This window comes from Monodelphis domestica, chromosome 5 (assembly GCF_027887165.1).
Source record: "Monodelphis domestica isolate mMonDom1 chromosome 5, mMonDom1.pri, whole genome shotgun sequence".
NCBI lineage: Eukaryota > Metazoa > Chordata > Mammalia > Didelphimorphia > Didelphidae > Monodelphis > Monodelphis domestica.
The window spans coordinates 326,781,451-326,803,291 of record NC_077231.1 but is presented as its reverse complement, the minus strand read 5'-3'; the positions used below and the strand labels follow the sequence as shown (position 1 = coordinate 326,803,291).

The 21,841-nt window shown below is 58.3% G+C and overlaps 1 protein-coding gene across 2 annotated transcripts in view; it reads right to left on the bottom strand.

The window, feature by feature from the left end:
- The window catches only part of SLC25A13 (solute carrier family 25 member 13), a 47,510-nt gene extending 31,842 nt beyond the window's left edge, over nucleotides 1-15,668 (bottom strand). The window contains exons 1-2 of one of the 2 annotated variants that reach the window (XM_056800609.1): nucleotides 15,527-15,668; nucleotides 8,735-8,788 (exon numbers count right to left, since the gene is read on the bottom strand). In XM_056800609.1, coding sequence (XP_056656587.1) covers nucleotides 8,735-8,788; nucleotides 15,527-15,541 — 69 coding nt within the window. In that variant the 5' untranslated portion in view covers nucleotides 15,542-15,668. Of the gene's footprint in view, nucleotides 1-8,734; nucleotides 8,789-13,667; nucleotides 13,704-15,526 lie in introns of those variants that run through there. The other variant, XM_056800608.1, reaches the window with a different exon arrangement.
- Between the last annotated feature and the right edge of the window lie 6,173 nt (nucleotides 15,669-21,841).

The following is a 21,841-nucleotide window of genomic DNA, read 5'->3' as shown; positions in this document are numbered from 1 at the left end:
CCAAGGATCTAGGTTCCTGTCTAGACACTCCTAAAAATGCAGAGCCGACCCATCCATGTACACTGTGCCCTCCTGCACACAGAGAGGTCCATTCCATCCTCTCCCAACATCACCTGGATGTTTGAGTGTGGGGTATCCCAGGTAGCTCTGGCCTCACCTCATGGCTGGCACTGGGCTTATATTTGTATGTTTTGCTAATGAAGTCCTGCCATGGATAGAAGATGTCGCTTGCTCCCTCCTACTAGGGGGCTTCTCCAGAGCTCCTTCTATGATGAACTTTAGCCACCACATTACATACTCCCCACAGAATGGTGGAAAAAGAAAGACACCAATTTCCGGGAGAAGATTTGGATTGCAGAAAGCCTATTCAGCCTGCTCTCCACTCTGGCCACAATTGTCTATTTGTACCATCTGTTGCACAAGACGTTCAGAACACAGTAAAGATGGCAGACCTCTCCAAGGGGGCTCAGTCATGTTCTGGGAATCGTTCAGCAAAATGAATGTCGCTGCCCGTGAGGAGCTCCTGTGCCATCTCTTTCGCTACATTTATGATTCCTGTAAAGGCCCTGAGCGTCCGTCCCCAGGACGACTGGCTTCACAGCACTGGAGGAGTATGTTGGCCAGGGACCCGCTGGCTGCTCTGTGGACCTCCAACGAAAGAGACAGGAAGCCCACAAGTTCTTGAGCTCACAAACTGAATCTCGTCTTCCTGGTTTTTCCTTAAGCTGTCTCCAGCTAGTCGTCCAGTTCCCCCTGAGGGCCTTGAACAGGGCCATTGCTCTCAAGCCCCAACATAGCTCCACTTCCCACCCCTCCGTCTGGAAGGAGGAGCTGCCAGAGAAAACAGAGCTGTCCCTGGGTGGCAGCCAGGGGCGGTGGCGGCCAGTCCCTGGACAGCTTTCTTCCCTGGCCGATCCACCCCCATGTAACGTGAGCTCCTCAAAGGCTCTCCTCACAACTCAATGCCCAGTGCCTGGCACCGCCTGCCCTCATAAAGCTTCTCATTCATTCATTCGTTTGCCTTTACAAGGCCCCCAGCACAGCCCATTCTTTCTCAGAATCACTCAGACAGGAAAGGGCCCGAGCCTGCATCCTCCTCCAGACTCCTGGCTCCTCTGAGCACGGAAATGCACCACATCGGCCCCTCGGGCCGACTGCATCCGTCTGGACGTCCCTCTTCCAAAGAGTGAGCGAAGGCAACGCTGACATTCTTCTCATGGAAGTTTGCCTACAATCCTCACCAGGAATTGGCTCCTTTTTATCTCGGGTGATCTTGGCAACACCACCAAAGGCACAAACCCGAGAAGTGCCCACGCCTGCGGCACACAGACTTCCTGGCCCAGGCTACGGGGGTCCCCCAGGCCGCACGGGCCCTTTCCCTTCCTTGAAACTCCGTCTCAAGGCCAGAGACCTCAAACTTTTAGGAACCGGATGCTGCGTTGCTGTTCAGCTGTTTTGCGGTTGTGAGTCCCGTTTGGGGGTTTTCTTGGCAATGATTCTGGAGTGCTTTACCGTTTCCTTCTTTAACTCATTTGACAGGTGAGGAAACGGAGGCCAAAGGGGTTAAGTGACTTTCCCAGGGTCACACAGCAAGACAAGTCTTCTGACTCGAGGCCCAATACTCTCTCCACTGCACCACCCAGCTATGAGGTGCACAAATTCCAGGTCTGGCTAGACCCTCAGTTCTACCAAAAACGGACTGCCAGATATGGTACGATAAAGTGGGATTTGAAAATCAGGGAAACCAGGAGAAACCCCACTGCCCCACGGGCCGCTCCCCTCCTCCCTTATCCCCTCCTCCTCTTCCTCCCAGCTCTACCGGCCCTTCACGGGCCCTCTGAACTGCTTCCCCCATAGCTGACACCTTTTTATTTTAAGCTTTCTCTGCCCTCACAGCCCCATCTTTGGGCCCTCCCTGGGAGGTGAATCCGGCATCCCTGGTCACTCTTTCGCCTCCTTCTGCCCAACTCTGGTCCTCATGGAAAAGACAGACTGCTCCTTCCTCCGCAGGGGCACTCCGGGTCACCCAGGAAGTGCCGCCTGCTCTGCAGGTCCTCTACTGAGCCCCAGGATTGACCGTCCTCACGTCCTTCGCCTCGGCTCTGGTCTCCAGCGAGGGCATCTCCCTCCTCGACCACAAAGCTGCAGGTCCTCAACATGCCTGGACGAGCCCCAGATCTAGCCAGACCTCTGAAATGCCTTTGCCTGGGCTGTGTTCCCTTGTGCCCTCCGGTGCCTGGCCTGCCGCGCGGTCCTCCTGGTGATCTCTGGTCCCTGGACTCCTCAAGCATCTGGGGGGCTGGCTCCCCTCGGGACCCATCGGCTGAACTCTACGGCTTCGGCTTCCCTTGGGCCCTGGGCCCCTTGCCTTGCTGACTGGACCATCTCATTGATCCCTGGCTGCAGCCAAGCAGAGCTCCTGCAGCTCCTTAACTGCTTCACTCTAGCCTGCCTCCCACAACCCACTTGGCAGGCAGAACAGCTGGAGGAACAGGAATGATCCTGGACTACCAGAACAAGTTCTTTCTCTCCAAGGATCTCTCAGGACAGGAGAGCCCTGCAGACACCCCTTGGGGGACAGCCGAGATCGATGCACTTTGTGACCATTAGGTTGAGCTAAATGGTTCGGTCTACAACTATGAAGTATGTTTACCAAGTTTGCTTTTCCCCAACGCCTTCCTTCAAATAAGAACCCTGAGAGACAGACAGACAGGGAGGGAGGCAGGCAGGCAGGCAGGCAGACAGACAGACAGACAGGCAGGCAGGCAGGCAGACAGACAGACAGACAGACAGGCAGGCAGGCAGGCAGGCAGGCAGGCAGGCAGGCAGACAGGTAGGCAGGCAGACAGACAGGCAGGCAGGCAGGCAGACAGACAGACAGGCAGACAGGCAGGCAGACAGGCAGACAGACAGGCAGACAGGCAGGCAGACAGGCAGGCAGGCAGGCAGACAGACAGACAGACAGGCAGGCAGGCAGGCAGATAGACAGACAGACAGACAGGCAGGCAGGCAGGCAGGCAGGCAGGCAGGCAGGCAGACAGGCAGACAGGCAGGCAGGCAGGCAGACAGACAGGCAGACAGGCAGGCAGGCAGGCAGGCAGACAGACAGACAGACAGACAGACAGGCAGGCAGGCAGGCAGGCAGGCAGACAGGCAGACAGGCAGGCAGGCAGGCAGACAGACAGGCAGACAGGCAGGCAGGCAGGCAGACAGACAGACAGGCAGATAGAGACAGGCAGACAGACAGGCAGGCAGGCAGACAGACAGACAGACAGGCAGGCAGACAGGCAGGCAGGCAGGCAGACAGACAGACAGACAGGCAGGCAGGCAGGCAGACAGACAGACAGACAGACAGGCAGGCAGGCAGGCAGGCAGGCAGGCAGGCAGGCAGACAGGCAGACAGGCAGACAGACAGGCAGGCAGGCAGGCAGACAGACAGACAGACAGGCAGGCAGGCAGGCAGACAGACAGACAGACAGGCAGGCAGGCAGGCAGGCAGGCAGGCAGGCAGGCAGACAGGCAGACAGGCAGGCAGGCAGGCAGACAGACAGGCAGACAGGCAGGCAGGCAGGCAGACAGACAGACAGGCAGATAGAGACAGGCAGACAGACAGGCAGGCAGGCAGACAGACAGACAGGCAGGCAGGCAGGCAGGCAGGCAGGCAGGCAGACAGACAGACAGACAGGCAGGCAGGCAGGCAGGCAGACAGACAGACAGGCAGGCAGGCAGGCAGGCAGACAGACAGGCAGGCAGACAGACAGACAGACAGGCAGGCAGGCAGGCAGGCAGACAGACAGACAGACAGGCAGGCAGGCAGGTAGGCAGGCAGACAGGCAGACAGACAGGCAGACAGACAGACAGACAGACAGGCAGGCAGGCAGGCAGACAGACAGGCAGGCAGGCAGGCAGGCAGGCAGACAGACAGGCAGGCAGACAGACAGACAGACAGGCAGGCAGGCAGGCAGGCAGACAGACAGACAGACAGGCAGGCAGGCAGGTAGGCAGGCAGACAGGCAGACAGACAGGCAGACAGACAGACAGGCAGGCAGAAAGACAGACAGAGAGAGCGCACGTGCACTTGCAAATTGTTTTCTTTCTTCTTTTCTATACTCTCAGCTTCCTGTTTAGAATCAGTATCTGTTCTAAGACAGAAGCGAGGTAAGGGCCAGACAATGGGGTCCAGTGACTTGCCCAGGATCAGAGTCAGGGAGTGTCTGAGGCCAGGTTGGAGTCAAGGGCTTCCCATTTCCAGGCCTGGCTGGCTATCCCCTGGGCCAAGCAGTCAGGGGGGTGACAAGGTCCAAGACGTTCCGCAGCTCTGCACGGCTAGTGCTTCTGGGCGGGCGGTCTCAGGACACGTTGCTTGCTGTGCCACCTCTCAGACGATTCCCCCACGATTCGGAGCCGCCTCCACTGTCTTCTGCCTTTTATTTCTCTTCCTGCTTTCGGCTTTGGGCTCGTCGCCGGTGCCTAACCGCTCCAAGCACCCTCCCTGCAAACGTGGAAAACAGCCAGCGTTCTCGTGTGCGCGTGCAGCCACACAAAGGCAGCCGGGCCACGGCTGAACGTGCGCCCGGCCGTGGGGGGAAGCAGGCTTCCTCAGCCGTTTCCGGAGCCGCGCGCGGCTGAGCTGTTCTCCGGGTGCTGTGCCTTCCGCTCTTCGTCGGTTCAAAGAAACCTTCCCCACTTCATTTCTGGAGGCATCGGACTACTCCGCCACTCACGGAGCACCCTTGCTTCGGCTCCTCTCCAGTCGGCTGGCCCTTTCTCTGCTTCAAGTCTTTGCTACGACAGAAGCCGTCTGCCCGGAAGGCCCAGCCATGGTGTCACCGAATCAAAGACCGTGCGGTGTGCAGAGCACGGCTGCCGCCTGCTTTCCGGGGGGGGGGGGGGGGGTCACCATCAGCCAGAGATCCTGTCAGAAAGCGAAAGTCAGCCCTTAGCTGAGCCCGTGACGTGAGGACAAAGCGTCTGCACCCGTGTATGGACACTCCCTTTTCCACTGTCTGCACTTCCCAGGGCCTCCGTCCCCCAGAGGGCTTCTTTGTTCCTGGTCCTGCTCCGGACTCTTCCTGGCCCCACCTCTTCCAGCCTCAGCCAGTCTGGGGGCGGCTGCCGAATCTATCCGAGGGTCAGAGTCGGGTCCTGTTGGCCCCGGGGCCCCCCGGAGACCCTGACGGGGCTGAGGAGAGGCTTCCTGGAGAAGCTGCCGGAAGTATTGCCTGCATGGCGGTGAGGCTGTCCTTGTCATCTTGCCGTGGCTCAGCCCCGCTTAAGCCAGACTGGGCTGCTTCAAGGCTCGTTCATTTCCCGGTGATTTGGAATGGCAGGGCCGGGAAGACCGTCTTCCTGGATTTGGCGAGCTCTTCCTGGAGGGCAGCTCGTTTCGAGGGTTGGCTTCCTGCTACTTTGTCTCAAGCAGATTCTCCCCCGGCTCTCTAGAATGCTCTACACCAGTTTTCACATCATTTTGTTTCTCCTCAGCCCAGCCGGCACTGCACACACTGCGCCTCGCAGACCCGAGGAAGCGTGGCAGGGAAGGCCTCTCATTGCTGGGAAAGCTTCTACAGTCCACGGCGCTGAGTGGGCGTTCAGAGTCACGGAAAGGGGCCACGGAAGGTCTTCGGCCTCCGAGGGAGGGAGGCTGTCCGGTGTCCGACGCATTGTTCTTCCTGCACGGATACAATCTAGTGGTCCGCGAGGTCCTGGTTGTGACTTGGTCCAGTGACGTGAAACAGGATGAAGTAGCTCGGGGAACGTCTGCCCTGCAACTCCTTTTCAGGGACGGTTTGGCTTCTGTGAGGGGAGGTTGGCTGCTATTTCATCCACTGGCGCAACTTGTCCACGGTCTCCTCCCAGAGACTCTGCCAAGGCACCAGGGCAGAGCCCGGGCTGTCTGCTATCATGACGCTCCACTCCACAACCAATTAAATCTCTTACGGAAGGATTTAATAATGTTGAGTTTGGTGCCAATCAGTCGACGGTCCCAGGCTTTGACTCTCTCCAATTTTCCTTGCACACATGATTAGAAAACTATCGGTGCTATTTTTTCTGGGCACCAGTTAGGTGCACCGAAGGCCTGGACGAGTCCCCAGGGTCAGTCAGCCTGCTTGGCTCCTCTGAGGGAAGTCTAGGCCCGGGGCATGTCTGCCTGATGTGAGCCACGACCAGACACCACTGTGTGGCTCCTGCACACAGGAACCGCACCTTCCCTTGCTGCGCCCTTGTGACTGGGTAGCCTGCCAGAGGCTTCTTTCAAGGGGCCCTGGAGCTCTCAGAGAAGATGTTCTGGGGATGGAGATCGGCACAGGTTCCCAGCCACCATCATCCTGAGGAATCCTGGCTTCTTGGGAACCTCCGCATGACCCTTGTGGAAAGCTCTCCTTTCTCTGACAGCCACGTCACTGCGTGACTGACCAAGGCTGTCCAGGGCCTCCAGGGACCCTTCGGGAGGCAACCCCTCCTTTTCTCCCTGGCTGTCTGGTTCTTCACTGCGACTAGCAGACAAATAACAAGTTGGAGCTCCCACCTTCAGGCAGCGACTGGAGAAAGAAAGCTGTCAAGGCCGAGGGAGAGACACTTTACAGACAAAACTATTTCTGGCAGAACTTTCATCACTGCATCGACCTGGAAACCAAATGGATGCCCATCAATTGGGAAATGGCTGAAAAAATGATGGTTTATGAATGCAATGGAATATTATTGTGCCAGAAGAATAATGAAAATGACAGATTCAGAGAAGCGTGGGAAAGCCCCAGAATAATTTATCCACATCGACAGCCTAGGAAAGAACCACAAAGCTGAAGGGTCTCTGTTTCCTTAATCAAATGACCGGCTCCTACTCGGCCAAAGCTGGGGGCTTGAGGCACAGGATAAGGGGGTGCCTCTCCAGGCAGGACAGGTGGGTGGCATATTCACTCCCTGATTTAGAGGCCATTTGTGATAGGAGAGGGCTGGGCTGTTAAGAAAAAAAGACATTGACTGAGGAAGCATTAAAAAACCTACAGCAAAAAAAAGGAACAATGAACTGGAGGGATTCCACGAGAACTGGAATGAACTCCAGGACCAGGAGAACATCTTACACAGAGATGGATACATTGTAGCACTGTCAAATGTAACTGACTTCTCTACTAGCAGCAATGCAATGATCCAGGACAATCCGGAGGGCCTTAGGAGAAAGAAAGTATCCACATCCAGAGGAAGAACCGGGGGAGCGGAAACACAGAAGATAAACAACTGCTTGATCACATGGGTCCATGGGGATAGGACTGGGGATGGAGACTTCTAAGCAATCACCCTAACGCAAACATCATAATATGGAAATAGGTTTTGATCAAGGACACATGTAAAAGCCAGTGGAATCGCACGTCGGCTGGGGGGTGGGGTGCATGAATCATGTAACCATGGACAATTTTCTTAATTATTCAATTAAATACATTTTTAAAAATACAGCAAAAAGCAGACACGAGATCCCAAGGGGACAGGGACAAAAAAGGACTGGCCAAGGACCACCACTGCTCTTTTGTCTTCTGTGGCTGCCAAAAAGCATTTGTGTTTGTTAAATTCAAGACAAGACAAGAAAGCTGAAGAAAAGCAAAGCGCCCAGAGGCTGCTTCTGTCTCCAGGCCAATAGGCCAACTCGAGAAGCCAGAGTCCTCACCTTCTCTCCCGGGGCCGGGGCTCTAGAATCAGGCCTGCTTCTCTTTCTCAAGGAAAAGCTGAGACCAGCACTTCTGCCAATCAGTCACACCACTGGTCAGCAGAACCTGGCAGAGAGGCACTTCCCAACCATCACCTCCCTTTGGACTCCCTGTTAATAAGTCTTGCCTTTTTTTCCCAAGTGGGAGGCCCACTAGAAAGGAAAGGAGAAGGGAGGGGGGAGAGAGGAGAAGGAGAGAAACAGGAAGGGAAAGGAGAGAGGAGACAGGAGCTGTTCTGGCCAAAGCTCTAGCCAAGGGGGCGATTCTCCCGAATCTATGCCATTTCTTTTGTACTCTCCGGTCCCTACTCTTGGCTCCCAGTTTTCTGTATTCCTTAAACTCGAGGGTGGCTGAGGAGTTATAAGTGGAAGGAACCTCCCTGGAACCCGAATTCTGAGGCTGGAAGGCATCTTGGACCCCTCAGTCCAACCACCCCCATCTGACAGATGAAGAGACTGAAGGCCAAAAACGGAAGTGATTTGCCCAGGGGGTACCAGGCGGCAAGAAGCAGAGGCTGGCTCAGAACTGCCATCCGCTGCCCCCCACCCCAGCCCTCTTCCCATGGCTCAATAGCAAGCAGAGAGCCAGCTTCCTCCTCACATTCATGTGTAGAGTTAGCTACAATACTGCTTTCCTCTTGGACAAACAACCCTGAAGATGCTGAGGCCAAGGGGCCTCCTCCAGCTTAGGGGGGGCCCCAGTCCTTCCCTCTCCTTCCCTGAGGTCAGAATCACATCTACGGGACCCAACGGCCTGGGCACGTGGTGCCACCTGTTGAAAGATGGAGGCTAGAACGTGTCAGCTGCCCTAGAAGGACGAGGGGAACTTTGTCATGGCTGCACGGGCTAAAGCAACCTTGCCAAAGGCCTTGAAAGCGCCCAGGAGGCGAGTGCCTGCACACGACAGGGAGCCCCTGCCTGGAGGGACAATGAATGGGCTTAAGTGTTTGACCCAGGTCTGCCATGATGAGGTCAGGCCTCCTCCTCGTTCATGCAGAGCAGCCCCGAGAGGGTCCAAATCTCCTTCGTACTGACCTTTAGGAATACCGTTCTCAGCTCGTTCGGATCCGCCCTTTTAGTCGAAGTCACCTACAAACACGAAGACATTATTCAAGTAAGTGAGGAACCAGGCAGGAAAAAAGGCTAGAAATCAAGGGAGTCTTCTCATCCCAGGGGAAAACTACCTCCACAAGGTCTGGGAAACAAACACTTCAGGCCTAAGGAAGCAACAAGGCTTCCAGAACCGTCTCAGGGCCCTGCGATTCTTTGTAGCTCCCTGAGGTCCTTCAGGAATAATGTTCAGAGGGAGCAATGAAAAGACTCCAGAGGACCTGGAGGGGGACTAGAACAACCCCTGCCGGGCCTTCCAGAACTGCTCAGATTCTGACTCTGATTCAAGGGCCAAGTTAAGGAACTGAGACTAGAAAAATGAGCAAACAAAAGAAACAGGCCATAAAGCAGTACCAGGAATGCTGAGGGGCTTCTGACACAGATCTAGGAGCTGATCGTGCCACAGCACGCACAAGCAAATGCCCCAACCAAACCCAGTTCAGACACGAAGCCTCCTGGGATTCCTAGGAGAAAGGGAGGGAGGAAATGAGCCTCCTGAGCTGGGCGAACAGGGGGCTCCCGCTTGGGTTTGTCACCCTTCTGAGAACGGCATTTGAAGGAGCCTCTGTGTTAATCTGATTCGCTAAAGAGTCCCGGGTTTGGCTGGAAGAGGGGTCTGTGACATACAAAAAGGTCCAGCTGCCCCGGGTGCAAGGGAAGAGTTCCAAACGGGAGCTTGAGAGGAAGGGAGGAAAAGCAGCAGCTTAAGCGTGAAGCGACAGCCTCCAAGACTGGGCCCGAGAGGAAAAGGGGCTCCAGAAGCCCAGAAAGGCAAAGGTCTCGTGGCCCGACAACGGAACTGCTGAACGGAGGCTCGGGAGGAAGCCGCCTGCTACAAGGGCCTTGCGAGACAGGAGGCTCCCGGGGCAAAGACTAGGCAGAGGAAGGCAATAGGTAGAAATACCAGCGAGGGCCAGGCCAGCCGGAGCCGGGAGAACTCGAGATCTACTCCTCCCCCACCGAGGGCAGGCCCCAGGGGAGGGGGGCACCTGCGGGGCCCACAGGAAGGGGGGGAGGAGCTTGGATTCTCAGTAACCTCTGGGGAAGGAGTGCAGGCGCCGAGTCAGTGGGGCCAGGCTGGACTGGACTGGTCAGGGCCTCCCTGGGGAGGCCCGAGTATGCCTCTAGGGACCATCGCTGGCTGGTGGATCTCAGTCCTGTTCCGGGAGGCCACATCAAGCCAGTCTAACCCCTCTTTGTGCCGCAGGCTACAGGGCTCAAGGGCCTACTAGGGCCCAAAGACAAAGATGGAGCCTCCATTCTATGGAGGGAGACAAGCACGCAGAAGCTCCTTCATCGTCCTGGCTGCCTTGCCAAAGTGGCAGCCAGAATGCCACACCAGGAACCAGAGAAGATCTGACCGGGGCAGAAGACAAGCTGAGGGGAAGGGAGAAAGGGATGAGCACCTACTGTGTGCCAGGCACCGCTCAAACATGATCTCCCTGCATCTTCACAACCACCACCCTGGAGGAGAGGGGCGACCAGGATCCCCATTTTACAGCCGAGGTAGAGAGAGGCAAAATGTCTTGTCCGGGGTTACACAGCTAGTCAGTAGCTTTGGCCAGATTGGAACTCGGGTCTTCCTGACTTCAGGTCAGCCCACTGCCCACCTGACTGGATGACCTGTTCTGGATTCCACAGAGCCCACGCCAGTAGGCTTGGGAGGCCTCTGGGCTGCCCAGGACTCTAGTGGGAAGGTGCCTCCTTGGCCCTCCAATGTCCAATGGCCCATTCCCTTCCCAGACTGCTACTGGGGAGATCAGGGTCCTTGGGGGAGGCCACACTTGGCGCTCTCTTGGCTGCCTCCGAACCCCACCCACAAGCCCAGGTCTTCGGGGGCCCAAGGGTGCACAGGTGAGCTTTCTTCCACTATTCTGCTGAATGGGCGTCTGCTCAGCGGAGGCTGACTAGGGCTAGCGCCCCCTTCCCAGCAGAGCGTCAGTCCCCAGACCAGTGGGAACTCTCCACTCCTTTGCCCTTTCAGCCAAGATGCTTGCTCTCTCCTCTACCCCCTCCCGTCTCCCAGATGTGCCTGGCCTGCCCCTGAGCCCAAGCGGAAGCCTCCCAGGGGGCCCGGATTCTGTCACCTGGGGGGAGTTCTGGCATGCACCAGTTCCAATTGCTAAAAACATTTGGGTACAGCGAGGTCCTGTTCCCTTAGTCTGATCGCTGGAAAACGAGAGGGTGGCTGTTATTTCACAGCTCTAGCCACCCATGTTACCCTCCAGAAGGGCTGCATCAGTTGACAGCTCCACCAACGATGCACGAGTGTCCCAATTTTCGTCTCCAACACGGACCACTTTCCCGTTTTGTCCACCGGTGTGAGGTGCCGTCTCAGAGCTGTTCTCTCCGGAGCACTTCCTTATGAGATTAAAGACAAGTTTCCATTTCTTCCCCTGAGAATTGTCCTTTGACTATTCCTCACTGGGGACGGGTTCCGTATTCTTATCAATCCTAGTTCTCTCTGGGAGAGGAGGCCTTTGTCAGAGGCACTTGCTCTGCCGTTGTTTGCCCATTTGCTGAATCTCTTCTGATTTCTGTGCCAGAGCGGTTTGGAACTGAGGGTAATCGACATTGCCATCTCTTTTGTTCCCTTCTCCAGAGGTCTGGCAGATAAACAACTGTGTCTCCTGGGTGTGTGCTGTGACATGTTGGTCTGCTCCTACTTTCTGCCAGCTTTGGCCTAGCTTGTTCCACAGCTCCCCTCGTCCTTCTCTCCGACAGAACCAGACCGTTCTGATGACTGCCCTGCTGGAACTGTCCTTCGTGTTGCTTGTGTGGAGCCCCTCGATATTCCTGACCTGGGGCTGTTTGGGGTCCTTTCCCTGGCGTGGCACTGGCTAACTGGGGAGGCTTGTCATTTTCATTCTATTGGCTCGGCCCATCCATGCGCAATGCCTGCTTGCCCGAGCGCTTGGGTCAGACCTTGTGTGCAGAAACGTTTTCAGTTGGGTTTGTTGGTGGGCACAGCCCGGGCACCAGACTGTCGACAGTCATTTGAAGCAGGATTGCCGTTTCTGGGTTGGTCTCGCCAACGTTGGGCTTTGCCAGTGGCAACTAGACAGGCTGATGCTGCCTGCGGTTGATCTGTGGCCCGCGCCTTGGCCGCAGCCTAGTTCTCTCCACTTTGGGCCGACGCCCGGGGGTGCTCTGTGAGGCACCACATCATCCCCGCAGAGCGAGCCCTTCCTCTCCTTCCCTGGCGTGTCTCGATTTACGGAAAGGCCTGTCTCTCCCAGGTAGAAAGGGAAGGGGAAAGGGCCTCCCCTTTGAGGAAGCAGCACCCAGGCTCGGGCACCCCGAATTCCCTGAGGGTGGCCGGGGCCCTCGAGCAGAGCGCCCACGAGGACAGGCAGAGGCTGTTGTTATTCTTCTCACTGTTGTGGCTGCTAAGCAGATGCCCGGATGGGAGGCCATTGGAGGAAGCGGGCGGCACGCTCTACGCCCTGGGCAGCGTGCTTGCCTCGGGGAGCTTCTGACCAACAGGCCCCGCATTAAGCAGTGTTCGGCTGCAGGGAAGCACTAAGCAGCAGGGCCGGGGGGCTCCGGGAAGGCCTCCGAGCTTTTCCCAATGGCCTGGAGAGCTGCGGCCTCCAGGCTGGGATCTCTCTCCCGGAAGGTCCCGGCCCCAAACGGGATGAAAGGTAGCCTTACGGGCGCAAGAAAGAAGAAGGAAGTCCTGGCAGGGCTCCCTGGGGATGGGGGGGCTTCCCCCTCCAGGCAGCCCCCCGAAACAAGGCCACAGTAACCACCAAGGCCGCCCAAGGGTGCTTCAAATCAGGGGAGGGGGCTGGGCGGCCCAGGGATAGCCCCACCCTTGGGAGGAAGCCTCCAGGGACTGGGGGGCAGACAGGGGTTTTGGGGTGGGCAGCCCTTTGGCAAAGAGAAATGAAGTCAATGGCTGCCGACACACATGGAAGCGCAGGGGGAGCAGATGGGGTGGGGGTCAGGCAAGGCCCCCAGAGGAGACCTGGGAAGCAGGGCTGGCATCAGACGAGTAGCAGGCACCCAGGGGAGGGCCTAAGCCGTATCCCTGGCCTCAAGGAGGAAGGGAGACATCAGGCAGGTCCTATCGGCCCGGATTCTTCCCCTCCGATCCGGGGGGCACTCGGGTGAGCCCAGCCTGGGTTGGGATGGGAGCAGGAAAGAGATCCCTAGCTGGGGCGAGAACAAGAGGGGGCACGGCATGGGGGGTGCCCAGAGACAAGCATGGAGGGTGTCGGGGCAGGGTGGGGGCTCCCCAAGAGCCGGGGGGTGGGACCACTTCCCTTCCCACTCCTCATCCTCCCACGGCCTGAGGGGACCCGGCCCTGGCCTTTCCCCCAAGCTCTGTCCACAAGAGGCAATGGCGAGCGTCTAAGCACACAGGGCACCCCTCGGGCCTTCTGCTGCCCCACCAGCCCCGGGCCCTGGATCTCTGCCCTTCTCCACCCCCAACGTGCCTGCACTTGCTGTGCCCGCAGCCAGGCCCCTCTGTCTGTCTGTCTCCCCGCTCAGGGATCCCCCGCGCCCCCGGCTGCCCCCACGTCCTCCCGGGAGCCCAGGGGGCCACGAGGCACTCCGATCGGGCAGCCTGGGATTCCCACTGCTGACCACCAGATCGTGGGGACTGACTGAGCCCATCCCCAGGCTTCCCCTCCGGCCTTGGCCGCTGTCTGACTTCACCCCTGTACATCCCTCCGCGGCAGTGTGGACAGTCACTGGATGGCAGCTGGGCAGCAGCAGATTATGAGGCTTCCAAATCCACCCCTTGGAGGGTTCCTAGTCCTAACTGAGCCTATGAGGCTTCTTTCCCTTTAAACCCTAAAGCAGGGCCCACCTTGGCAGGGTCTGTCCTCTGAAACCACCCCCAACAGACCTCCACCAACTGAGGAGTCATGCTCCCACAGCTTTGGTCCTCATCACTTCTGATCCTCTTCTAGGCTCCACTCTAATCACCTCCTCCAGGAAGCCTCCCCAGTTCCCTCCTTTGTCTGAGTAATTCTCTCTCTTCTCCCATGTTCCCCAAACCCTCTATTCAGCTCTCTTCTTCATCCTCATTGCAGTCTGCTTTCCTGGGGTTAGGGTGGAAAGGCGCCCCGGAGGTCAGGGAGTTCACTTGGACAAGTGGCTTCCTCCTCCTCCTCCTTTAGAGAGTCTAACCTCTTCAAGGGCAGTGCCAGCCCAGGCTCTGTCCTTGGGAGGAGCCCGAGGGCTTCCTGACTGAAGACACTCCCCCCTTTTTTAAACCCTTCCCTTCTATCTTAGTATCAGTTCTAAAACAGAAGAGCAGGGAGGACTAGACAGACAGGGTGAAATGACTTGCCCAGGGTCACACAGCTAGGAAGTACCTGAGCCCAGATCGGAACCCAGATCCTCCTGGACTCCAGACCTGGCTTTCTATCCACGGAGCCGCCTGGCTGCCCCAACCAAATTATTCCTAACATGGCCTGAAAACTTCCACCCTCATTCCAGGTAAAAAGCATTCCCACATCCATGAATAACAAGTGTGATGACAGCTGGTGGCCCTATTTAGAATGCATTGCACCCAATAGGACACACTCACCCATTAGGAGCATGACTGAACTCAGCACCCTCCAAAGCAGTGCAGGGAGAGTTAAGACATCACCAAAACTTGATCTCATCAATTCCCAGGGAGTGAAGACCATCTCCATGGAAACAATTCTCCCATATTCCTTTGCTGCCTCAGTCCTCAAGGACCTCTTCCATTATTTGGGGGCATCTCCAAATGGATGTCCAGCAGGCACCTTCCAGGCCTCTGACTATCTGACCCATCCAAGGAATTCACCCCAACTCCAACTTGCCATGCCCTGGCAGCTGCACCGAGGCCTGTCTATTTCACCTCTGCCACTTCTCTTGTTCGTTTCACCCCTGCCACATCTCTTGTTCGTTTCACCTCTGCCACTTCTCTTGTTCGTTTCACCTCTATGACTTCTCTTGTTCGTTTCACCTCTGCCACATCTCTTGTTCGTTTCACCTCTGCCACATCTCTTGTTCGTTTCACCTCTATGACTTCTCTTGTTCGTTTCACCCCTGCCACTTCTCTTGTTCGTTTCACCTCTGCCACTTCTCTTGTTCCTTTCACCTCTGCTACTTCTGAAATACACACCCCTTCTACCCTCACTTACAGGCTCTCCTCTCTCATCCCTGGGTCTCACCTGGAAGACTGCAATGGGGTGGGAAGAGTCAGCCTCAGGTCTCCCCCTCCTCCCCAGGCCACTCAGCCATCCCCTAGGGACTGAGTCAATGCCAGCGACTCCCTATTGCCTCCAGGCACACTCCTCAGCCCTAAGCTTGGCATTCAAAGCTCTTCTGCAGCCTGCCTTCCTCAGCTGCCCCAGGTCTCCTCCTGAACTCCATTAAGCTCTAATCAGCCTGCCCCCTCTACTCGCCCGGCGCTTGGCACACAGTAGGCTCAATGCTCGCTTGGTGACTACTCATTGTTGACACCAATCTGCCTGGGCACGCGGTCACCCCCTCCCCCGCCCGCTGCTCCCCAACCCGGGCCCCGCGGAGGGGGCGCCTCCTCCCTCCTTTCGTCCATCTCCCGTGGGGTAGCGAAGCCGACGAGAAGTCCTGGGGAGAGGGGAAACGGAAACTGACCGCGCTTCCCAGGCCAGGCTCCGGGGTCTCGGTATCATCCCTTGTCCAACGCCCCCCGAGCCCCGTCCCCACGCCGTCGCGCTCCCGCGTGGGCCCTCCGCCCCCTGTGCTCACCTTGGTGGCCGCCATGCTCCGCAGGGTAGCTGTACAAGAAGGTGCCGGGCGCGTTCTCGAAGTAAAGACCGTGTGCACGAGCACTACCTGCCCGGGGCAGCGGAGCCAAAGTCACGTGCCCGGTAGGGGCGGGGGCCAGCTGCTAAAGGCGGCGCTGATTGGTCACTGCGGCCGGCGCGTGACCCAGTTCGGGGGAGGTGCCAGGCACGTGATGCAGAGGGGCGGGGCGCTCCGGGCACGTGCTACTTGGGGGCGGTGCCAAAGTCCCAGGACAAGTCCAGGAGGGGGAGGGGCCGCAGGTAAACTGGGGGCGGGGCGGGAGGTGGAGGGCTCGGTCGGGCCTCAGGCCCCTCCCCTTTCCTCAGTTTCCCTTCTGTGCCCAGGTCCATCTCACCTGGGACCCGCGACCCCGGGAGAGGGTCTGTGTCACCTCGGGAGTGCGCTCCCCTGCCCTGCCCGGGACGTAAGGAGCCCCTCCTCCTGGCTCCCGGGGGTGAGGTCCTCTGCCCCGTGACCCAGGCGCGGCCCATGCGGAGGGCTGCTGAAAGCCCCCTGGATCCCCCCAGCCCGCAGCAGCGAGCCGGCTCCAGCACCCCGGCCAGGCTCTGTCCTCCCTCTATGGGCCGGGGCCTCAGTGACCCCGTCGGAGCCGAGGGTCTCCGGGGCTCACCTCCGCCACGTTTCCAGCCCCCCAGCTAGCGCCCCGCTCGGTATGTGGGCTGCTGGGGGGGAGCCCAGGAGAGCTGGAGCCAATGGACTAATTAAAGCCCGGCCAGCCTCTGCCTAGTCATTCATTCTCTGCAGGGCCGGATGCCAGGCCGCCCGGTGAGGGTCAGGCAGACAGCAGCCTGCGTCACCGGGGGCCATGGAGGGGGAGTTGCCCCCATTTCATGGACCGGAAGACTGAGGCACCATGGCGTGGAAACCGCAGGAAGGCCGGTGCTGGGACAGGTGGGGGTGCTGGGGTTCCCCTCCCCCTAAGGGCTAGCTAAGTGAGGCCCCCAAGCCCTGGGATCCTGGGAGGCTCAGCCACTCGCTTCCCCCAGGTGGGAGCCCTGCTTGTCCCCATTTCACAGGTGAAGAAACTGAGGCTGCCTGAGACCAGGGTGCTGGTCAGGGCGGCAGGCCTGGGGGCTGCCCGGCAGAGGCTGCCAGAGCCAGCCGAGCCCTCCCCGCTCTCTCCCATTAGGCGGATGCAGCCTGCGTGCCGGCCACACGTCCCTCCAGGCCTCGCCCGCTGCCACAGCCTTGTTCGGGCACGTTAGCCCTGCCGTCTGCCCGCATTCTGTGCCGCCCGGGCGCCCGGGCTGCCCTCTGGACCCTCTCCCTCCCGAGCCGGCTTGGACCCATTTCCAAGAGTTCCTGGCTGCCCCCGCGCCCGCCGGCTGCTGTCCACAGTGGCAAGGATGCAGGTGCCCGTCTTCCTGCCCGCCTGGCACTGACGATGGCGGGGGGTGACGTGCCCTCCCTGGGCCTCAGTGCCCAGCCTTGGGGGCCCAGGTGGACGTCAGCTCCCCTCCACTGTGCCCGATGCCCGCTCCTGCCTTTCTCCGTGGCTCCCCCAGAGCCTGGCGCGGCTGTGCACGGCCGGCCGGCTGCCAGTGGCCCTCCTTGGCCCCGTCCCCAGGGATGGGCCAGGATGCCACACAGAGGAGCTTCTGTTCTGCTGGGGGCGGCGGGTGGGGCAGAATGGACACAGAAGGGCCACGACTGGAACATCCCAAATGGGTGCAGATTAGCCGAACAGCTGGACCCGGACAGCAGCGGGGGCTCGGACGGGGCCGGAGAGAGCCGCGGGACCGAGTTCGAGGAACCTGGGAAGACATGTGTGAAGGAGACCGGTTGCCACGATGGCCACGTAAGGGGTAGGGAAACGGCCACGAAAGAGCCGAGAACTCTGCTCAGTGCCACGGCCAATCCCAGCTTCAGAAAAGCGAGGGAGAGACCAGAGACTCTGTGGGGGGACTGAGGCACCGCAGAGCCAACATGGGCCTGCCATGAGGGAGGGAGGCCGCCCTATGGGTGACAGACAAGACGGGCCCCGAGGAAGCGGCGCCCCCGCCTCTGGAGTCCTCGCAAGCCTGCCCCATGCGCTCCCAGTTTGCATGCAGCTCGCTTGGTAGTCCAAACACAAGGCTTTGGGTTGTGGAGAAGGGCAGAGCCTCCCGTGGCGCCAGGCCCTTCTTAAAGACCCCCCCGTTCTCGTCTTGTCCTACCGGGCGCCCGCTGCCCCAAGAGAGGGCCTCGGTTCTCCTGGGCTGCACCCCTTCTCCGTCGTTCTCTCTGCAGTCGCCGGCCCTGAGGGAGCTTCTTATGCCTTGGGCCACGGGTGACGAACCTTTTAGAGACCTCAAGAGCACCTAGGAGCCGCCCCACCCCCAGACAGGCCGCTGGGGGGATGGGCAAAGGTCCTCGGCGCTTGGAGAGGGGTCAGAGTGCCGTCTCCGGCAGGCACGCCATAGGTTCGCCAACACGGCCTTTGGCCCTTGGCAGATTTGCTTGGGGGAAGCTGGCGCTGAAGGAGCAGGAAGGCCTGTGATTGCCGGCGGGCGCAGCTAGCAGAGGGCACTCGCTGGATCCCGGGGCCTGAGGGCCCCCAGAGGCCATCCGGGCTAGCTCGTGGCTGGCCACGAATCCTTTCCCCCAAATTCCCAACGCCCGGCCAATGTGCAGGGCCAGAAGGTGGCCGTGGCCATTGTTCCCCTTTTCTTCCTCAGACAACTGGGGGAGGGAAAGCAGCCCCGCCGGCTCCCTCTCGCCCTGGGCGCACGCGCCAAGGCGGGGAAGAGGCCACGCGGCGACCGAGAAAGTGGAGGCGGCCAGAGGCGCGGACCCTGCGAAGGGCGAGGGGTGCTCAGGCACTCCACGGTTGCTTCTCAAGGACCGAGAACACGGACCGAGAGGGCACGGGAGCCCGGGCCAGGCGGGCAGGGGCTGCCATCCCTGGTCCTCCAGGAATGCAGAGTGCAGACGGCGCCTCGCTGGAGACCCTGACCCAAAGGCCCAGGAGAGCCAGAGTGTCCAGCCGGAGAGGAGAGGCGGCCCTGCAGGCTGGCCCCCTCGCCTGTGGGGCGGCCGCTCGGGGGCTCAGCCCTCACCCGCAGCCGCTGGCCCTCTGCTCCCGGGCCCCGTGTGGGCGCCAAACGCCTGCCTCGAGCCCCTCGAGCTCAGAACTCCCAGGCAAGAGACCACCAGCCTCAGCCTCCCCCAGCAGCAGGCAGCCCTGGCTCTTGGAGCAGCAGCCCAGGGAGGAGGGTCCGGGAGGGACGCTGGGAACAAAGCATCACCAGATGGGCTACAATCCAGGACTTCCCAGCCTTCCTGCCGGAGAAGCTTGGAGGTGTGCAAACTCTAAAGGAGAATTGGAATCCAGGACCTGGAACTTCGCTGGGGTGGGGGTGGGGGACGAAACAGGCCTCGGGCTCCAGGGGTCCAAAAGGAGGGGGTGCACCAGTGGTCTGTGCACCGAGAGAACCAGAGTGAGGAGGGAGGGATTGGGGAGATGAGCCTCACCTCAGCCAGGAAGAAAGCCCCGGCCTAGGGGAAGGGAAGGCAGGGACGCCATCCCTCTTCTTTGTAAAGGGGGGAGGGAGGGAGGCCAGGGGAGATTGTCTCCGGAGCTATGACTGAGATTGGAAGCGGCATCACAACAGGTTATTTACCAGAAACCCTCGAAACTTTGAGGCCGGGAATCTCTTCTCCTTCAGCAGAATTGTTTAAGAAGCTCTTGGACGGCAGTAAACAGAGACTTCGAAAACCCCAGGGGAAATGCATTATGCTCAGAGGAACGAAGTATTAGACTTTCTAGGCTCTGAATAGTCTAAAGGAAAAGAGAGACATTCCTGCAGTTGGGAACCCCAATGTACCTCTGGCAGACCTAGACAAATCTAGCCACAAACCGACAAGAAAACTCAGTAAGGGCTAGACTAGACTGCAAGAAAGAAAGCAGTCCTGCTCCTCAAGACCTTGGAAGAAAGGGTTAAAGTGAATTGGAGACGAAATAACTTAATCCAAAACAAATCAGAAAAAGAGACAATTTCAGCCCCCCAAATGATAACTAGGAGATACCAAGTCAAGCCTTTTAGAATGTAATCATAACAGCCCTTCCTCCACAACAACAGAAGAAAGACCAGACCAGAGAGCTGAGCATTAGGCTTAAGAAAAAGCCCAACCCTGAGATAAGCATCTGTTGACTGGGAAAACCCAGAACTATCCAGGGAACTGGTTCAGCACTAGGAGGCCTCGACACGACAGCCCAGAATCTGAGGATTGAACTCTGGCCGCTGTGGACACTGACCCCTGGGAGAGCCAACCACGCCATATTGGACAAGGAACAAAAGAGTCTGGGGAGCCTCTCTGCCCTTTGGGGGAGATCCAGGCCCAGAAAGATGACTGCCATGGCTGTGGATACAAAGGAAATGGGAGTGTCCAAACTAAGCTGACAGGATACTATCAAGCTGGGGAAGGAATCTTAGCTAGAGGTGAGGGCTAAGGGAAAGGGCTGCTTACCATGGGTGCTAGAGGATGATTCCTGCCCAGGTGTGGGCCTTCTTGGGAAAGGGTCTGAGACAATTAAGGGAGACTCCCTAAGACCAAGAGGGTCCTTAGCATCTGCTTATCTCACCCAGCTAGGATGGTCCTTCCCCTGAGGGTCCCCCACTCAGTCTGAAACTGCCAGCCTGGGATTCCCTTCAGGGTGATTCCAAGGACAAACTTGGGGGTCTCCAACTTACAAGCTAGTCCTGAAACCTGGGCTTCACCAGATCCCCCCAGGCCCCAAGTTTGGGGTTTTAGGTCCCACATTGACACAACAAACGGAAACCTCCCAACTAAATACAAAAATGGGAATTCTGAAAATCAAAGGAATTAGCAAGTAATAGCAAAAATGTTTCATTGAGAAAATTGGGGAAATACGGCATTAGCTAATCTGACTTCAAAAAGAGATAGAAGAGAAAAATATTGGTGGTTCAAAATGGAGCTTCTTCAGCCTAAACTTGGCTTAGAGGCCCTGGGCTGTGGCCACTCCCATTAGGCCCTTATCCCTTGACATTTTCCAACCAGGTTCCAAAATTGGGGAACCAATGAAGTGGTCCAACATTCCCCAAATGGCCCAGAGCGAGCCTGACTTCCTCCAGTTCCTCCCATACCACTGCCAAAGATTATGGATGCTACCCTTGATGAGGTTACCAGGGGGTTCCAGTCCATTTTCTCATCTAAAATGTATTCTTTTGCCAAATCTCAGACTCCTCTGAAACAATTAGACATGCTGGGCTGTACGAGCCAAGCGTAGTAAGAAAGCCTAGGAAAGGACTGTGTATCCACACGGAAGATTGGAGAATCGGGTCTGGGATTTCTAGGCGTCCTGATTTATCAGTAGAGAGGGCAGGCCCAGCCTGGCATTAATTGGTCGGGACTCTGTATGTCTGACCTTCTTGAGTTCATTAGAGACAGAGGAACTCTAGCCACAGGGTTCCCAACCTTTTCAGCCAGCTGGCTCGCCATTTTATCATGCCCAAGTCCATTAGGGATCCATCTTCTGGGAGCACTCGCTTAGCCACAACTACATGAAATGCTTAAGTCCCAGGGAGACTCCTTCTTATTCACCTGTAGGTTCTGGGCTGTCCAGACTGGCTGGCTGGGGGAAGACGTGGCCTCGTTTCCCTGGCTGGAGCCCAGCTCCTTTGCTGCTGTGTACTTTGGCCAGGGCTCCCCAGGGCAGATGCCACCCAGCAGCCTCAGCTGTGCTCCCCAAAGGTCTCCGCCGGGCGAGAAAAGGAGATGACTCTCTCGTGCCACTCGCCATGCTGCAGAGGCGTGCTGGACCCCTGAGCTGCGCAGTGGGGGGAGGAGAGCTGGTGCTCAAAGCCAGTGTAGAAAGAGCCCTCACCCACCAAAGGGCACCCCATTCCCTGAAAAAAGGAGTCCCTGGCGGCAGCCCGGGCTGGGCATGGATGAGCTCTGAAAAGGCTTCCCAAAGGCAAGAGACGGAAGGATGCTTCATGTAGAACAGATTTGTTTAGTCTGGAAAATCCATTCCAGTCGATTAATTATTAGGACCTGCTGCTGGTGGGGTAACAAGGCGGGAATTGGAGTGTGTGCGTGCAAGCCTATCATCAGCCAGCGCCCGGGGGCTCTCCTTCCTGGCCTTCTAAAGAGCTCCCAGAAGGCCCCCGGCCCCTGCTCAGGGATGAGAGCACGAAGCCCCAAAGGGAGGAAGCAGGCTCGCTCGCAGACTTGAGATGCTGAGGAAGCCCAGGGGGCCTGCTCTGGCCTGGGCAGGGCGCCCACCATTGCGAGAGGGGAGGCGTGCGATTG